The 19,743-nt window shown below is 46.7% G+C and overlaps 1 protein-coding gene across 8 annotated transcripts in view; it reads right to left on the reverse strand.

Annotated features, from left to right (window-relative positions):
• Positions 1–19,743, reverse strand: part of TCF12 (transcription factor 12) — a 117,462-nt gene that overhangs the window by 30,832 nt on the left and 66,887 nt on the right. For 6 of the 8 annotated variants that reach the window (XM_055002708.1, XM_055002712.1, XM_055002713.1 and 3 more), the window contains 2 exons: positions 17,874–18,009; positions 15,918–15,970 (listed from right to left, as the gene is read on the reverse strand). In XM_055002708.1, the coding sequence (XP_054858683.1) occupies positions 15,918–15,970; positions 17,874–18,009 (189 nt within the window). Of the gene's footprint in view, positions 1–9,785; positions 9,870–15,917; positions 15,971–17,873; positions 18,010–19,743 lie in introns of those variants that run through there. The other 2 variants (XM_055002715.1, XM_055002714.1) reach the window with 2 other exon arrangements.

Genomic DNA, 19,743 nt, shown 5'->3' on the forward strand with positions numbered 1-19,743 from the left:
AACCCTTAAATAATTCAAGCAAGTCCGGCCAGCCTGCTCTTCTCTCCCCTGCCCCCCCCTTTCCCAGTGCTAATTTAACCAGGTGGCCGGAAAAAAGCCTTGGGAAAGAACAACTCACTATTTCAAACAAGAAGCAATGTCTGAAAAGAAAGTACACCACACCACAGCACAACTGCCTGAATGAAAAGTGACTGTTTGTTTAACAATAGTTAAGCTGCAGTTCCAAGTTGTAGGTTAAATATGCCCCTCCAAGGGATTCCCCCCCCCCCCCGCCGCCCGTGGCTCCGTTCAGAGGCCCCCGGCTGCCTCTCCGACTTGATGGTCATCACCGAGTTCATCAAACCACGACTACACACGTGGCAAAATGCAAGTGGTAATATCTGGCATCTGGAAACTACTTTCAGTGCATGTCAAAAGCACAGCCACAGAAGTACTTTCAGCCACATGCATGACGCATCCAGTCAGGCAACTACGAAGAGCAGGATTTCCCCTGTCTTTGCCCTCATCTTATCACAGGAGAAAAGGAGAGCTGACTCAAAAGGGTGGCCGTTTCCTCCACCATGGCAACCTATGAATACACAGGGACAGGAGTTATGCGAAGCTGGTGGCTGACCCATCTTTGTTACAAGCACCTCCCTACTTCGCATCTGACTCCAGACTGTGAATTTAACAATCCACACGCTGAGGTCCTGGTTCAGAATGAGGTATGTTATAATCATGATACTGCAGCAATATCCCCTTGTGGTCTACTGCTTGGTATGTTTTTATAATTTAAGCAGGGCCATTTCCACACGGCTTACCTGAAGCCGGGCCATGGCGCAACGTTGCGGATCATGCCGGGGAAAACGTGAAATATCGCGTTTTCTCGCGCAAGACAACGCAATATTTCGCGTTTCCCCCGGCACGATCCGCAACGTTGCGCCATGGCCCGGCTTCAGGTAAGCCGTGTGGAAACGGCCCAGGTGTGTTGTAAACCACTTGTGTTTAAAAAGAGGAAATAAATAACATTTAGCGCAAGTTGTCTCCGTACCCTATTTGTCTAAAGCCATATTGGCTTATTTTTTTGCTGGTGCGTCACACCAAAGCTCGGGCAAGCAAGTGCCTGGCAATGCCGAGAGGGCCAGCCCTCCGCAGGCCGTCGCCTCCATGGCGCGAAGCAAGCTGCCGCTCTTCCCCGGCTCCTCCCCTGCACTGGACCTACCACAGCAGGTCACACAGGCACCACCACACGGGTAAAACGTAACGTTGTGCAAAGTGCAGGGAAAGTCACACGGATTACTACACGTGTTTCTCTGCAACAAATAACTCGGAATTCTTTTCCACTTGAGACGCGCAACGCTCTCTGTTGACATGCAAAAGAGGTACGTGGAGAGAACGTTTTATGCAGCAGAAAGCTGCCCCTAAAGCCATCTGCGAATAGAAATAAATGTCGCTCTCAGGCAGGAAGGGAAAACAAGGTGGCGACAGACAAGCTCTGTTTTTAAATCAATTTTAAAAACTGCCTTTACAATGAAGATCCATTTAATGTTTCATGCTATAATTTACAGAGAAAGCAAACACCGAACTTTAAATCTTCACAATCCAAGGAGCTGCAGTGCCAGGCAAAGAAAGCTTCGTTTTCAAGTGGAGCCAAACATTGTGGCATATGCCGTAGCTTGCAGTTACTCCATTACAAGCCATGGAAGAGGCCAGAAAACAGACCTGGAGGTGAATGTGACGAACCCCACGACACGTGAACGATGCCCTCACCTGCAGCGATGTGCAGGTTAACTAATGAATGAAGCTCCAGTATCCCGAACAAGCAGCACTGGGGAAGGAGACTTAATTTCAACAAATTTGAGACAGTGGTGTACTTTTTAAAGAGTTTGCATGATATGTGCAAAGGGCCAGAAGAGCTCCAGCGCAGGCGGGCCCATGGCTTGGCCTGAGCTTTGTTCTCTTATCCAGTATCTTAAGCACAGCATATGCACAAACAGAGCTGCAGTAAAATATCAAGCTGCACTTCTTCCAGTCTGGATCTTGAAGATCAAAGAGTTCTTGCAGAGCAAAACACAACTGACGTGGGGTCTCAAAGACTTCATTGACTCCAGATGTGGGGAAACAGCCTGCCAATTCGACAAAAAGAGCAAGCTGGCCTCGGTTACAATCAGAACCACCCACAAATTAAAACCAGGTCGCCCAAGTCATCTGATCACCTGCAGATGACTGCCAGCGCACCCCCACCCCTCCCAGTTAATCACAGGTTTTTATTTTTTTTTGTTACTACAAACAAAAATTTAAAAGCAAAAGGAGAGAAAAGGATTACTGAGATGTTGAGATTAGGCAGCCTATGAGTAACCAGACCCATGCCTGTAATTACAACTTGACGCTGAAGACATTTTAGACTTTAAATATGGCCAGATGCTTCCATCTCGCCTGCTGCGTACCTAAAATGCAACTAAAGCATGAGACTTGATAACACACTAAGTAAACTTGGGGTGCATAGATGTGCAAGCACACACACAGTCCTAGCTTCTCGCCAAGGCCCCACGCAATACAACTGCTTACGCGCAATGCCTCGGGGGGGGGGGGGGCACGTGCCGTTCTAATTATACTGCTCTCAGTCTGCTTCCACGTGGGACTCCTCCTCATCCACACCCTCTTAGATTTGGCAACGGGGCAACAAGGAACGAACGGCCTGCCGGGACACGCCCTGCCTAGCTCCTCTCCGGGGCAGTTCATTTCTCCGTCACTAGGCGGCCATCACCTCTGGGCATCTTCCATACTGCAAGTGTCTTCCTCTTACAATTGTAGTATAGTTTTTGGGTTTTTTTTAAAGTTATACTGAGTAAGTGAAATCGCATCATTACTTTTTGATGCTTGTGGGAATATGAATAGCGAGACTGGAGAAAGTCTCGTCCTCCAGGCAGGGGACAGGCAAAAGCAATTATAGGGATGTAATAATAATGTACTAAACCGGATTTTTAAAAAGGTACTTTAAAAAAAATTTAGTGGCTGAAAATTACACTTTATTTACTTATTTACATTATTTATACTCTGCTTTTCTCACTGAGACTCTAGATGGATCACACACCCTCAGTACCGTCAATTTCAAAGTCATTTCAATAAACAACGTAACTGAGTATATAAATGCAAATTTGCAAAGGTTTAAAAATCAATAGAAATCCAATACAGAGTTGAAGAAATGATGAAACGGAGCATGAGCAATTCTGACGTATTAATCGACACGGAACTACCCAGTAGGATCATAAAGCAACAGATACTACCTAGGAGCACTAGCAGTAAAGGCTACAGTCGCTATTTCTTTACTGACTCGTCTTTTTGAGACCACTTCCTTACAGTGCCAGCCCTCCTCTCTGTGTAAAAAGTCCTCCTGAATAATTCGGTCTTGCATAGTTTGCAGAAAGCCAGGAGAGTGGGGGCTCTCCTGACCTCCTCGGTTAGGCGGTTCCATAAACTGGGGGCCACCACAGGGAATGCCCGTATAGGAGCAGCTGTTGATTTTGCCCATGTGAAGGGTGGCACCTGCAGAAGGCCCTGTTTGGATTGAGCAAAGCTGTAGTGGTGAAACACAGGGATAGAGGTGGTCCCACAGACATGCTGGACCACGGCCATGGAGAGCTTGTATATGATAGCCAATACCGTGATTTCAGCTTGGTAACCGATAGGTAGCCAGTGGAGTGACTGCACAATGGGAATAATAGTCAAGTCCCTCCTAGCTCCCTATAATAACCGAGCTGCAGCATTCCGCACTAATTGGAGTCTCCAAGTTAACTTACAGGGGGAGATTTACATACAATGATTGCAGTAGTCAAGCCTTGATGTTACCATGGCATGGATCCATATGGAAAGGGCTGCACCAAGGCAAAATGAAGGGGGGGGGGAGGCAAATGGTGCAATGGTAAGAAAGAGTTCTTAATAATTTTATAACCCCTCCGTGTTTTGCAACAGCTTCGTCAAGGGGTGCTGAAGTGCACACATGGGAAGGCTACTAAAAGGAATTTGGAAGACCCCTCTGACGAAGCGGTTGTGGAACACAGAAGGGTTCTCTCATTATTGGACACTCTTCCCTTTGCACCATTTACCTTTTCTTCATGGATCCAGGTGCCCAGACTGGCCATGTCAAGGCGAGAGGGGGGTCACTCTCAGGCTAGACTGAGTTTGTGGTAACATTTTTTGCAGTTGCCTTAACTTGCTTTTCTAGCAGAGTTTGTCTACATTAATCTGGAGGGCAGTATTTTTAACAGAAGGTACTAACTAACCTTCAAAAATAACCCAGGGAGCAGAGTGGTATTTTCTTTGCCACTGACAAGGAAGAGGCTGCAAACATACGTCCAGCAGAGTGACAAGAAAGGAGCCGAGGGCTTTGGGCAGCAGTTCCCAGGAGCCACTTGCAGCGACGGATGCCACGCGCTCCCACGGGGCCCCTTCGGCTACGGAGGTGGCCCATCCCAACCTCTTGGGTCAGCAGCTTTAAATTTAAACACTGTCACCAACTTTCATACTTAGAGAATTACCATCATTTTATTTATTTAACAAAAGTTATACTCCACGCCCCCCCCCCCATTTCTGCCTTCATGAGGCCTACCAAGGCAACTAACAAATTAAAACATACACTACTACTACTACTACTACTACTACTACTACTACTACATTTATAGTCTGCCCTCCCCGTGAACGGGCTCAGGACGGATTACAACAACTGTCAAAAACACAGTAATACCTTGTGCCTTTTACAATACAATACATAAAATCATGGATCATAATGAAATACAACAAAATCACGGATCATAAAATCAATTCAGTGGCATAAAACTCTGCTCATAATTCCTATTATCCCGGGATGGGAGGGGTGGGCACGTGAGTTGGCACACGATATGTTACTATTCCTACAAGAGGGCAAGCAACCCCTATTGCCCCCCCCCCACTGCTGATAGGAGACAGGGTGGGAGGCTGGGTGGATCTGGGGAACTGGCCTCAACCATATGCCTGGCGGAACATTTCTGTCTTGCAGACCCGCTGAAAAGACACAAGGTCTTGGCGGGGCCGGGTGTCCTCTGACAGGGAGTTCTACCAGGTTGGGGCCAGGACCGAGAAAGCCCTGGCCCTGGTCAAGGCCAGTCGAGCCTCCCTAGGGCCCGGGACCACCACCAGTAGACGTTGTCCTGTTGATCTGAGCACTCTCCGAGCACATTTTAAAACCATCAAAATCAACAAAAATACATCATCAAAACAATTAAACGACACATAAAGACAACAATTAAGGCCCTGGGCAGGAAGGAGGGGCCACTGAGGGAACACCCCATGAGACAAAGGTCTTCACTTGCTAGTTAGTGGAAGACAACCACAGGAGGGGGCGCTCTCCTGTTGGGACAGCCAGCTTTCTGCACAGCCAAGGCTCTCCAGGTGAGATGGAAAACGTCTACAGCTGAGTCTGCTAGGCTTTCTCACACATGTATTGTCGAAGGCTTTCACGGCCGGAGAACGATGGTTGTTGTGGGTTTTCCGGGCTGTATTGCCGTGGTCTTGGCATTGTAGTTCCTGACGTTTCGCCAGCAGCTGTGGCTGGCATCTTCAGAGGTGTAGCACCAAAAGACAGAGATCTCTCAGTGACACTGAGAGATCTCTGTCTTTTGGTGCTACACCTCTGAAGATGCCAGCCACAGCTGCTGGCGAAACGTCAGGAACTACAATGCCAAGACCACGGCAATACAGCCCGGAAAACCCACAACAACCATATTTCTCACACATACTTGGAAACCCCAAGGAAGCCCCCGAATGCATGTGGGCTGCCCAGAGGGGAAAGCAGGGAGTCACGGCATACGCCAAGCACAGAGCCGCCCGCCACAGAGAGGCTGTGAAGACAGGAAGCAAAACAGTATGGAAGCAACCTCTTAAATTATACCAAGATGTTGGTCTTGCTCGTTCCAAAGAATAGAGATGTGGCCAACTGACGAGAATTTAATACTGCAACTTTTAACAAAACAAAGTATTGTATTATGTAATGTACAAATACATGTTTTAAGTTCTTTTGGAATCTGCACTGAAGCATTCAATGCAGCAACAAACCAAAATATATCACATAAATTAGCAGAAAACAAACCTCTGAATGAGCAACAAATCCAAGTCCATCCCACTTAGCAAGAAGGAACACACAGCAACCAAGCACATCTTGGCTCATGCCAGTAAATCATGCTTTGCATTCAGAATTTTTTTTTTTATCAGGAATGCTCAGCTCTAAAAATGTGGCCACGGGTTCAGCATGCCAGTCAACTTTTGAACCCAAGGAGGAGCCAGGCAGCCTGCCCCAGGCCCAGCAGAAAAGGAGCAGCTCTGGGCCCTTCTTGCCTCCTCTTCTCAACGGGCTCAGAGAACGCTTGGCTTGTAACAGACGGCAGAGCAGGGAGGAACGATGAGGAAGCCCTCTCCAAGAGGGGCTGGGGGAGGCTTCTGCCGGCTTAGTGAGTCCACGGGGGGGGGGGGGAGAAGGAAGCAGGCCTCCTCTCTGCATTCCTAAGGCGAGATCAAGGGCTGCTGCAGCCACCTAGAAGGGGGGGGGGGCAGCCGGCACCTGTTCTCCCCCCCACGTCCCACCGGGCGGCAGAACCTGCAGGTCGGTCGCATGGCAGGGCTGCAACAGGCCTCCTTAGGGCAGATGCAGCGTCACACGATGAGCGAGTGCCAGTAACGGCATGCAGAGGGCATTTCTGATGCCCTCCAAGATGAATTTCTTGGGGCAAACACAGGCGCCAGCAAGAGCAGGCTGTGCCCAGTCGTCAGAGATGATATTGTACTGGGGACACGGCAGCCCCAACCTCATTCTCCCCCAGTCCTGAGCGCAGCTATAGAAAGAGAACTCAAGAGTCGCCCCGTCCTACAAATTCATTTTAAAAAGCGACCAGAAAATAAGTTCTTTTGAAATGATCTGCCTTCTCCTCCTATGCTACAGCGGACGAAGAGGGAAGGGGTGACTAATCCACGCGCCAAGAGTAGCAAATGGCCATTTTCCTAGGTAATTCCTCTATAAAGGTAGTGGCAAGAGCGGTTGTTTCAAGGCCCTGCCGGAGGTCGGGAGAAGAATCAAGTCCACCCGAGCCGCAGGGAAGTCCACTCCTAGAGTTCTTGGGCGTGTCACGTTTTAAGCCTTCAGTTACAAATCCACGCCTGCATCTTGAGTGCGCTGCTATGGAGAACAGTGGATGGAGAGTTACTTCCTTACAGCACGTGAACGGAGCTAGTACTAATAAAAAGGTGGACACTTCTGTTAAGCAGAAGTAATTTTGTACGGTTACAGCTTGCAGCTGAAAAAGTTACAAACTAAAAACGAACAGAAGAAAATAAGCTAATCTATTTTACTGTGCCTTCTTTCCCAAGCAGCACAGCGCACCCTCTGCTACGAAACCCAAAAAGGCAGCACCTGTACCTCCAGACGTCGGCTTCTCCTGCTGCTGTTCAGGGAATCTGCCTAGAAGAAACGCTCACCACTGGGCTGCATCCAGAACCAGAACTCACCGAGAGGAAGAATAAACAGACCATTTGCACACCGATTCCAAAACGTTCACACGTTTTTAAACCACAAATACTGTGATATCCAGTATTACGGGGGATGGAAAATGTTTCATGGGCGCTGGCTGACAGGTCTAAAAGGCGGTGCCCAGCCAGCCGGCAGCTTCTCCTGCCTGAGCCTCCCTGAGTGCCGGCCGGGCTGGCCACACTCCGGACAGAAGGAAGGCCCCGTAAACTTGTCCTTAACACCAGCCGATAGCACTGGCCCTTCTCCGCTAAAACCACACATTTTGCTCCCAGTAAAGAGAACGTGCCATTTATTTTCCCTAACAGGTGAAGAGAAAAACGAAGCAGAATTGTTTCTGGAAATCAGCGTGATCAATTCTTTGTCCTGCAGCTCCGAGTGCAAAGAGACCCGCTTCTTCCCTTGTGGATCAAGCCAGTTCACATCACTTCTTGCTTCAGGGGAACAACTTACAGAGTAATAGAAGAGGCACTAACTTTAAAAAAAATCCAGAACAAAAAAGAAAAAATGATCTCTTTCCAACACCCAAAATGACCTCTTTCCAACACTCTTTCTTTCCTTGCAAATTCATCTGAACCTTTGGTAACGGGAAGAATTCTCTTCAGCTTTATTTTTAATGCTGCCACCACTGGTTAACTTTTCTGTCTTCCTTTATACATCAAAGAGGATCACCACGGCAAGCCATGCCAGCTAGATGACCAGCGCCTTCACACAAGCCCTTGCGAGTCCTCTGCAGCACTTTCACCTCAGCTGCAACACACACCTAGCCAACGGGTAGGAAAATCTGCTGGTATTTAGCAATAAATCAATCTCCTATTTATTTAAAACACCAGACACCAGACCCCACTTCTAATGAGTCAATATGCTACCCACAAGATGGTGGTGAGGAATGCAATTCAAACTGACACCAGATTATCTGTTCTTGACACCTGGCTACAAGTCAGGCGTGCCAAAGCAAAAGCAGACCTCGAGATGCATCCCTGGAAACAATTTCCCAGCAGTCAGAGCAGGCAGCTGCTAACAAACCAACAGGAATGAGGGAGACTCTCTCATCACAGTAACTTAACATGTGCCTTATTTCTCCTTTTGGGGAATTATTCCATGGCGCCCAAAGCCTCCGAAGCAAGTGCCCCACTTCTCAAGCTCACGCAAGCGACCTCTGCCCACCACAAGCGCAGGCTCTTCTGAGGTCCCTGGCCTCGCCTCTCTCCACCCGTGGCAAGCCTGGAAATACTTAATAAGATCAAAGCTTTCCCTCTCGCTGTGGAACAAAGAGGAATGCTCTTTACTGAAGAAAGAATAAAATCAACACACCATGAAAGCCATAGGTCTTTCGCTTCAGGGGCTGCAAGCTTAATTTTACTTCACTCCTTCATATATTTTCACATGAAATTTCAGAACTGTTTCAATTTAGGAAGGACTTTTGGCATTTGTACCAAAGAAAACCAAAAAGATCAAGCACGTCTCACTTTTTCACTAAAGCTGTCTGAAGCTCATGCACACTGTATAATTAATTTAGAAATGTCTATGTACGATTCAACAATATTGTACCTCTAATACAACGCCAAAGTAACTGAGCACATACATACCATGTACAAGATTACTTAAGAAGTCTTAATGCGCTAAATGACAATAAAACATTAATGAATAGCTCGCTAACATTTAGAAGCAGAAGTTAGGAATGCCTCAACATTTACGCCAATTTTCTACTCTTAGTTAAGATCATTTGGCAAGTTAGTAAAATCCACCTTAGTAAAATCCACCTGCAATCCACTTCTACTCACAAGGCTATCAGAAATATTTTAGCATAAAGAGCAATTCTAATGTATGAATCTACTATACAGCCTGAATATGTTTTTTTTAAATTCCCATTGAAAACTGATGGTAAAAGAAGACAAGTACCTAAACATCAAATTCCAAAGAGAAGGCAGACGGCTTTCTGAAACAACCCCATATTCCCACACAGGCTGAATTTTAAAATAACTAACTAGAAGGGTTTTCATTTTCTCATCTGCATGAAACAGAAGTATCCTCCACTTTTTCAAACATATTTCTAAATGACTTGGGGATGTCATTTTTACACCCACTGGAATAGTTGTATAAAATAAAGACAAATTTAGTTAAATATTAAAAGTTAATGTAAACAGTGTGTAATTTTAAAAACCTATTCAACCAGTCCAGCGATGACAAAACAACGCTGCTAGCCATGTGGGAGAGTTTGGAAACTACTGAAACAAAAGAAAAGCTCCCTTACCGTTTTCCCATTGTAATAATACACCCAAGAGCTGCTGCTCACCCCAGGAACGGAGTGGGCACAATACATGTCTGGTCTCAAAACGCCGGTGCCTGCAGCCAAGGAGCACCCCCGCTTCTCTCCAAGACATCAATTCACCAGACCAAACAGGCCGATGCACACACACATGGATCTACTCAAAAGGAATTTATGCAAAGCAGGACTGAACCATCTTTGGTAGGAAACTGGGGTGTGTGTGCATGTTAAACTCTATGCGGTGATCTTCTTGCCCGTTCAATCCAGTGCCAATTTTTAGCAGCAAACCAAATTTTTATAAGGTAGGTAAGACTTCATAATTCTGCTAAAAGAACATTGGTTTGCAGCTACAGTCATACCGAGGAATGATTTGCTGGAGAGCTAAAAAGATTGCAAAGGAAAGCAACAGAAAACCCTTTCCTAGTTGATCTTTTAGCTTTTATCAAAGGAGAGCACTTTGTGGGAGCAGAGACCCAACTTCCTACACTGCTCACTGGGCTTCCTTCCGCATCTCTCCAAAGCTGCTTCTCGCTTTCCCAAATAAGTCCCAGAACACCCCTGGACTGGAAAGGGTGGGACACACGCGAGGAGGAGGGTCCCTTCCTGGTCCAAAACAGAACCCCCATGGGGGGCGGGGGGCGCGGCTCCAAAAGCACAGCTTGTTTTTAACCCTTGCCAGAACAAAAAAATCCAGTGCGGGGTTTAAACAAACTCCAAAGTCAGTGGTAGAAATTAAAAAACCTTGGGGTTGCAGTCAGCATGCCACCAGCAGCCAAGGGGGAAAATCCAAACAACCCATTTTTAAGCACTTTCCTTTGGCTGGTGTTTTCTGCTGTTCTATCCCTGCCCAGTGACAGGACTGAAAGAAACGAGGGAAGCAGCTTCCGAAAGAGTCAGACTTTTGAATTCAATGAGTAAACTGCAAACTTAGAAGAATGAATCAGCTGATCAAAACAGGGCAGGAGAGTTAAATATGAAACCTCTGTTATAAGCCTCCATCATTATAAGCTAGCACCCTTGATTCATAGGGTGCTGGGAAGGGGAGAGATCATGAACGAATTATTTCTAGTTCTTCAGCAGGGCCTCTGTAGATGTTCCGATCTCTGGCTTTCCCTCCCCCTTCCTGTGGCTGTCCTGTACGCCGTCCTTTCCCAGTAAAACACCGTTATTGGGAAGGGGAGACCTGCAGGCCCGGCAGCCCCCGGGGGCGGATGCCTCCACTCGGTAGGGAGCAAAGCAATTCCAGGCCCCGTAGCCATCTGAGGTGTCGCCCAGGGAGGAAGGCGACGGCTCCCTCTCTTATACAACTGGATTTTTAAAAAACATCTCTCCCTATTTCCCAGCATGGCAGAAAGTATTCCTTCACCGAGAGCTCCCCCGTTTTTTGGTATTATAGAAAGGGAGGGGGGAAAGTCAACGGAAAAAACCAGATCCTGAAAAGAAGGGGAGCGAATCAAAGAGGCTCTCGGGAATCAGACAAAGTAGCACCCAGAGACCAAGTTAAAGTCAACTTGCAGACTCTTGATATATTCATCGAATGTTGTTGTTGTTATACTGAAATGACAAAATACTAAACATGTGCATGTGTGCCTGCATGCACACACACGAGAGAGAGAGAGAACTAAAACTGATTCTTAAAATAAAATATAAAATAGGGGAGAGAGCTGCCTCTTCCCATATTCTTATTTTGATCCTTTTCATACCACTTTGCATTTATCCCAAGCCAATGCTGTTTCGGCAGCTTCCTGTAGGTGGCTGTATAATCTAACCCTTCCCTCTAATACAAATATTTATAATTTAGAACCTCTTCACTGGAAACAAACATGCCAGGAATTGTACACTAGCAAAAGGAAGTCTTATTTTGCTAAACAGCATGCCACACGTCTTTCACAGCCATGGGAAATGCTCAGGGCAGGCAGTGCAATGCGGCTCTTGGCTGAGGAGAGAGAGCGAGAGCGAGAGCGAGAGAGAGCGAGAGAGAGAGAGAGAGAGAGAGAAATTTGTCCCCAAGTAACATGAAATGTATGAGGCAATCTTTGTAAAGAGGTTAAAGAACTGAGAATGTTTTACAGTCTGACAAAATGTCACAAGAAAAACAGCTGAATTTGTATTAAGCTCACATAAAGACCCAAAAGACAGGTTTGGCTTTTTCAATTGCTTGCTTCACTTCCTGAACATTATTACAACATTCCAAACTCCAGATACTCTAAAAACGTGAAACCATGACTGGGACTAAGCATGGAAACTTCTGTGTAAACACCGCTTTTCAGGCAACACTGCAACGACTACAAATGTAAGAACATAGGGAAGATACTGCTAACAGAAGTTTCATCCAGAAATTTACTGATACTTTAAGAAGGCACAAATACAGCAGTAAGAATGTGCTTAGCATAAATAAATGAAAATAAAGAAACAAACTAAACGCTGCTCCTGCTTGCAGCCAGTTTGCATTTTGGAGGGGTTTCCACCCTGTTTGTTCCATAGAGCATTGAAGAGCTGCTTTCTGTTGCCAGAAACGATCATCCTCCGCCGGAGACCGGATTGACGGGAGCTCCGAGACGGGAGCTGACTGCCTTTCGAGGGAACTTGGATCCAGGCAAGCCAGCCACACCTGCAAGGCCTTGCGCAGCCGCTTGGGGAGTTTAGCTCCCTGTGGGGGACCCGGATGTAGAACCCCCACATTCCAAAGGAAGTTGCATATACAGATGTGGACATGACCTCCCCACACCTGAAAAACTCAATAAAATGTTCTAGCAGACGATAATGGGACCTCAGTTGAATCCTAGAAACCAGGTGGTGGAAGTGGCCACGTGAGCATCCTGGGTGCCGTGGCCCAGAAATACTCCGTACCTTTCCCACCTTCCACGCTCAAGAGCATAAAGGTAAAAGCACCGAGTATGATCCGGTACGATATTTTACCTAACTTGGATAGGAACTGATGTTTTTTCTTGGCAATAAGTGACATGTCATTCACAATTTTTTTAAAAAAACCCTCAACCAACTGGCATATAAAAATCCTCACTGCAGTAAAATATGACACAGATATCAGTAACATAAAATTATTAATCAGGTACAAAAAAGGTGTTTGTTTCACAGAGGTTTCAATGACTGTTGTATTTCCATCACTGATTGTTGTTGAGAATTTAAAAGTAAATAAAACACACATATCTGTACATATGTGCAATGTTACTAGTACCATTTCCAGATACTAAAAAGATTTTCTATCAATTGTTTCCTCTCATCACATGCCCACTCCCAAAGATTAATCTGTAATTTAATGTTGGATTACTCATTTTTGGTTCCAAATAGCTTTACAGCTTTCAGCCATCAGTACAAGGGGTAAAGCATAAACTATTTCTAGCTGCTGCTTGGGGTCGGGGGGGGGGGCAGATCTTGGGTTTTTGGAATTGCAGCCTGGCTGTATGAAGCAGCTCTTCAGCCCCAGGAATCACGCGAGCAAAAGCTCTTCCAAGGGGGGCCGCCCCCCCAGTCTCCAGCCTGGCCTCCAGGTAAGCTGCAGATTCAGAACACAGCAGCAGCCCCCAGGTGACCCAGCATGTGTCTTACTGAAATCTGGAAGGAGACAGTGAGAAGAGGAGCTGGGTTCCATTCTGGTGTGGCGCACAAAAGCAGAGGCCAACAGACAAAACCACGGCCCCGGCCCCACTTCAGAACGAACGCCTAACAGGAAGCACCGGCCCATTTTGCTCTCCTATTCAGCCCCTGCCGCTGCCAGCAATGACTCATCCTGGTGCACCTGCGCCATGTGTGAAGTGCGGCTGCTGAATAAAAGGTCCACACCTCCATTTACACAACAAAGAAGTACGGCCTGCATCTTCCCCTGTGTTTGCTCTGAAAAGGGGGCTGGGGGGAAAGTGGAGAATTCTGCCTTCAACTGATGTGGATTTTAACATGCAGATTCAAGGATAAACCATTTTTTATTGTAATGAACAAGACATTTGCAATATCCTACAGCAACCCCAAAGCATTAGATGATCACAGTTGTTAATATTTTTTAAACCAATCCCGCTCCAAATCTTTTTCATCAAAGCCCTTTATTCTCAAAGGATACATTTCTGAGCAAGAGGGATCAGCAGGCCAGTTGCTTGAAAGCCTCCCCGATGCTCTGCTCAAGTCAGAAAAGGTTTAATGAAGGCTTGGAAACCCACCAGGGCTTCCCCAGGAACATCTGACTGGGTGATTTATGCAGATTAATAACCGCAGCCCGACTGAGGCAGGCGGAGCTGTACATGTCCCACGAATCTTAATGTCTTCAGCTCCACTGGGATTATTACCAATGTAAATTTCTACCATTCTGGGCTATTAATCTCTGCCTGTCCTCCTGTTCAGCAACACAATGACTAATTAAACATCAAAAGACAAGAACGTAAGATTTTCTCCGACAGTTCCTGGGCCCACCTCTCTTCCCGCGAGAGGAATTCACATGACAGGGACAAGTAGGTAAAATGTGTATGGATGTTCTACAAATCACGGCTGCCAGATCTGGGGCAAAAACACATTGCCAAGGTGTCGTTCAACCAGGAGTGCACAGCTCCCAGACTCAAGAGGGGTGCTTTCACGTGGTTGCTAAGTCAAGAGGGGCCACATGGCTGCATGAGCCACCCAAAGCAATTCTGGTCACAAATACACAACTAGGTGCTTCCTTTCTCTTCATTCAGACAGGGCCCCGTTTCTCTTGGCACTTGCCAGAGTCCCCCTTGCTCTTTCTTCTCAGCCTCAACACAAGGGTTTCCAACACCCTCTCCGTTAAGCACCTTTCCCGTGCTGCAGCGGCACGTGCTCTTGCTTTGCAGCTCCCCCCCGCCCCCCCGCCATTCTCTCAGGTGCTCTCAGCGTTTCGTTTCTCTACCTACAACTCTCTTTACAATTCCATCGACTCCCCCTTCGCTTGTTTCTGCACCCTTAAACCCTCCCCTCTCCCCCCTCTGGACCTCCACCCAGGTGGGAGTTTCAGGTGGGGAGCCGTGCTGGTCAGCAGCAGAAGAGCAGGAGGCGACTCCAGCAGCACCTTAAAGGCCACCTTAAGACTTCCAGGGCATAAGCCCCCAGAGGCCAAAGCCTCCTGATGAAGAGAACTTTGCCTCTTGGAAGCTTATGCCCTGAAAACCTTGTTCGTCTTTACAGTGTTACTGGACTCGAATCCATCCGTGCTTTTACTACTTCCTTATCCCACAGGTTTTTCTGCCCTCTCATTTCTCAATTTCTTCTTTAAGAAAAACCCTTTCCTGACTGCTCTTCACCGAGTTTGGTAGCAACAGCAATATATTTCCAATATATTGTGGGCCACGCAGTGTGGCTGGCAGCCGAAACAGACCAGAAAACACTGCCTCTCCAGGAAGGGGAGGGACAGCACAGATAAGAGCAACGGAGACGCTCTCTCATCCCTTTCCCCACTTCTGATAGGCTGGAGCAGGCCTCAGAAATTCCTACAAAGAGGTGATTACAGACACACTGGCCAGGTGCTATGCTAGGCTCAAATGGACATTAGAAGTTTGGCTCTTTGTCACAAAGGGAACTCAGTGATCCAAAAGTAACCTGAGAGACTGTGAGCCAAGCTGCAAGTGACATTTTTCACGTGAAGGACACTTGATCGTTTTCGCAAGTTTTTCTGGGAACTGAAGTCCCTCTCCCCCGCCCCTTTGCCTTCTGTTCCTTCCCCTCTCTGTTAGAATCGCTGCCTGAAGAGCCAGAGAAAGCCAGTGGCAGCAGCAGCAGCTTTTGCAAATCATTCCTCCAGTCACAAGCCTGCTCTCAATGATCTTTGGGGGCGGGCAGCTGCAACTTTCTCCCTGGGCATCCTGCTCAGCTTCACCGACATGTCAGCTTTCTCCAGAGCAGCTCCCCGGGAGCAAGACGATTTGCAAAAAGCTGCTGCTGCCGCTGGCTTTCTCTGGCTCTTCAGACAGCAATTCTAACAGAGAGGGGAAGGAACAGAAGGAAAAGGGGCGGGGGAGAGGGACTTCAGTTCCCAGAAAAACTTGTGAAAACGATCAAGTGTCCTTCACGTGAAAAATGTCACTTGTAGCTTGGCTCTGAGTGTCAAACAGTCCATTTAGTTGTATTTACTAGTAATTAAAAAAAAAAACCTTTACTTACAGAAGAAGGCAAACCAGGGGGCACCTTTCTTACTTTCTTTGTCTGCAGAGAATCTGCACAAAAAAGTCATAAATTTTCCAATTAGCTACACTTCAATAACAAACAGAATTAAGTAGCAATGCTGAAGTGAAATCCACTAAAATGAGCAAAGCACTCCAAAAAAGGCTTGTAAGTAGTAGAAAAACTGGAGACGAGCAGAAGGATCCATTACTACTGCTATAGAACTTCCACACCAGAACACACTGCTGTATGTTCAAGTACACCATGGAACAAACAAATGTGTTCTGTAACTACACAGCTACTTGGAATCCACGGTCTGACTCAGTGAACCCACCCACACGAAGTTCATCCAAGGAAACACAATTAGCTTTGTGAAGAACATTATTTAAGTCAAAGCCTCATAAAAGAATGGAAGGCACCACTGCCCAGGGGAAAGGCCCAGCCACATGGAACCTGTTGACCACGAGCCTGCAGTTCTGAAACAGGTAACTGAACGAGCCCGATAGGCAACCGAATGGAACGTTATGGCTTGGGCACAACTGTTCTCACAAGCGGACCAGGGCCTCAGACTCACAACTATTTATTTTTTATTTTACTCGGTTTATATCCCGCCTTTCCTATGAACAGGCTCAAGGCAGCTAACAATAACAACAACAACAATAAATACAAATTGAAAAGCAGAAAATTATAAAAACAAGTCACAATCACAACTATGTCATTAAAGTAGACTTGGAATCCACTATGTTGGTTACACCTCGTCTGTGTGGTGTGTGTGTCTCTTTTTAAATGTAAGCTTCATTTTGGGCTGGAGCCTCAGCAGTGAATTAACTTCTCTGCCTCAGGGGGGTGGGAGGACCTCAAACAAGCACCTTTCGGAGTTCTGCCTCCGCCTGCGCTTCCCAGTTTCAGCCACAGTGCAATCCCAGCCTGGCACACTGCCCCAGCACCAGCACCAGCAGCACAGACCGATGCTCGGATTCCACGCAGAATCTCATACAAGCCCTTCCCCATCATAGGCAAGACACCCTCCTCTCATCCCAGAGGATAAGCTGCCACATTTCATCGCCGTTCAAACATCCAAGCAGCTGAGTATCAAAAACACACACTCCTAAAGAGACCATTGTTGCAACTCAATATGAACCGGCTTAATTCATGTGCTTCCTAATGAGGCCTGAAATATTGAACTGCTACAGAATGACAACTCAAGAGACAGTGGGCATCATTACTGATTAAACAACTAAATGGCAAGCTACCAGAGCAGGAATGAGAGCATTAGGGTACCGTAAGTGTCATAAGCCCCTTCTGAGTAAGTCCATGAGATTTGCGTGTCACACCGGTGGGGGCGGGGGGCGGGGAAGAGAGCTGGCAGCAATTATTCCTTAATTTTGCTCTCAAGAGGATCAGGATCATGTGGCTGCTGTCTTCTGAAAATCCCACTCCCTCTCAAGAGCGCCAAGATAACATAGCCAGTTTGGTGTAGTGGTTAAGAGCACAGGACTCTAATCTGGAGAGCCGGGTTTGATTCCCCACTCGACTTGAAGCCAGTCAGGTGACCTTGGGCTAGTCGCGCCTCTCTGGAGCTCTCTCAGCCCCACCCACCTTATTCCAGAGGAGTTAGCCATGTTAGTCTGTAGTAGCAAAATGGCAAAGAGTCCAGTAGCACCTTTAAGACTAACCAACTTTACTGTAGGATAAGCTTTTGAGAACCACAACTCTCTTCCTCAGATGCATCTGGGATTCTCGAAAGCTTATGCTACAGTAAAGTTGGTTAGTCTTAAAGGTGCTACTGGACTCTTTGCCATTATTATTATAGAGAAATATATCCACAGAAAAGTTATATCTACAATGAGACAGATTCTTTCCCCAAAGCAGCTCGATCTTGAATGCAAAAGCTTACAAAAAGACAGATGGTGAGGAAAGCAGCCGCCAGTGTCAGGCTTAGCCCTGGTTACTTACCAAGAGAAGACGACTCATGAAGAGGTCTTCGCCTTGGGTTTGTGGTCGAAAATGGGTAATAGGGTGTTCCAGTTTTTCCTGAGGACGAAATCTGACTTGGGCTTCCAAGCCCTATATCTGGTCGAAGCAGACTAGACTGTAAAACAAAGAAAAGAGTGACATTTAAAAACACCCCTCTCTCTCTGCCTAAGCTCCAAATGGCATGGCTAACTAAACACCAATCAGTGGCTGCTGGAAGTTACAGCCAACTTCAGGACCAAACCAGCTAGTTCAAATCAATGCTACTTGCAAAAAAAGTGACTTAAGAATCAGTGTGTGTTGCTGTAGATTAAGAAAAATGTCCAAGCTTTTCAGACGACAACTCAAACTTCAAAACTTCAGAAAGTATTTATTGCTTTTCATTTTAAAAGCCTGTCAGCACACACAACTATGGATAAAGCCTCATTACCAGCATATCAATTAATAGGCTAAAGCGCAAAGCCACTCGCTGAGACACAAGCAGTGCTGAAATCAGGATCTGACTGTAATTTTATTAAGTTCACACATACAGAGACTTCCCTGAGAAGCCTGGCCTGGTCACACGGGGTGAATTGCTGGGTTTATGGTATATTCTCAAAAGCCAGCTGTGGACTTCTGTCAGTCACACCAGTCACCTGCTGTAAGTGCATACCCGGAAGCTACTGGGACACGCGTGTCTGCCCCGCCTCCCCCAGAAGTAAGCTTGCCACAAGCCACAAAGGGAGTTTCAGGATCCCCTCCTGCTTTGCAGTGTAGCCTGACCTCAGCTCCTGATGCAGGCAAATCTGGCCCTCAAATAGGAATCTTAGAAATTTCCTGTGTGACTGAAGGATGGACACATGAACGTATGAGTCCTTTAGATCTAGGAGTGGGAACAATCTCCATACTCTCACAAACTTGTTAAGATCTCTAAGGTCCAGTATTGGCCTTGCCCCTCCCCCTCTGCCCCGTCCTCCTTTCCCACCAAAACGAATCTGGAATAGAACCCAAATCTGAATTCATCACTGTTGGGGACACACTGAACAGCCCATTACATGAATAGTGAAAGGAGTTCTCTGAAGTCAGCTGAATTTGTACTAATACTCTTAATCAGGGAGACTCAGACATGGATTTTGACTGAACTCAACTTTATAACCATGCTGAACTATGTTCGGGACCTGTGCATCCGGGGTGATAGCTTCCCAATCAGGTATGCAACGAGAGAGCCTGTCTTCAGACATCGGGGGCTCTTCTTCCCCTGGTCGGAACAGTTGCTCCCGGCTTTGAGGCTGATCTTTGGAAGGGTGGGCCTGTGGACCCTGCCTAGATTCACGAGAGGCTTTTCTCCTCTGACTTGGGGCCAGAGGTGCCGCCTGATACGGAGTATGGGGGGATCCTGGTGGTGGTACGGCTGCTAGGGGACGTGCTGTCCTGCATGCCGCGGCGGCTGCTGCTTTCTGTGCGCCTTTGGGCCGGATGACTGTGAAGGGGCAGGAGCCCACAAGGTGTCTGCCCTTCCTCTCTCTTTGGTGACAAGCCTTTGTCTGTCTTTATAGAGAAAACAGAGTCTGGCCTTCAAAGGCCAGATGCTTACGCGCAGACTTGCCACGATTACCATATTTTTACTTCTCTTTTGTATGAGTTTTTTTCTCCTAAAAAAAAATCTCCTCTCACTCACATGCTGGAAGCTATATTGTAATCACCAATTAGGTGAATTTATAACTTTTTAAAAGGTGGATTGTGTATTTGAGGCTCTGTCTCCTCCAAGGCCCACTTTACAAACCAATAAAACTGACATGTACTCTCTCTTACAAGTTTGACTTCAAAAGCATCAATTACAATTTTGAAAACTGCCAAGTTTGCCTAATACTGT

The sequence above is a fragment of the Eublepharis macularius genome, chromosome 18 (genome assembly GCF_028583425.1).
Source record: "Eublepharis macularius isolate TG4126 chromosome 18, MPM_Emac_v1.0, whole genome shotgun sequence".
Classification (NCBI taxonomy): Eukaryota; Metazoa; Chordata; class Lepidosauria; order Squamata; family Eublepharidae; genus Eublepharis; species Eublepharis macularius.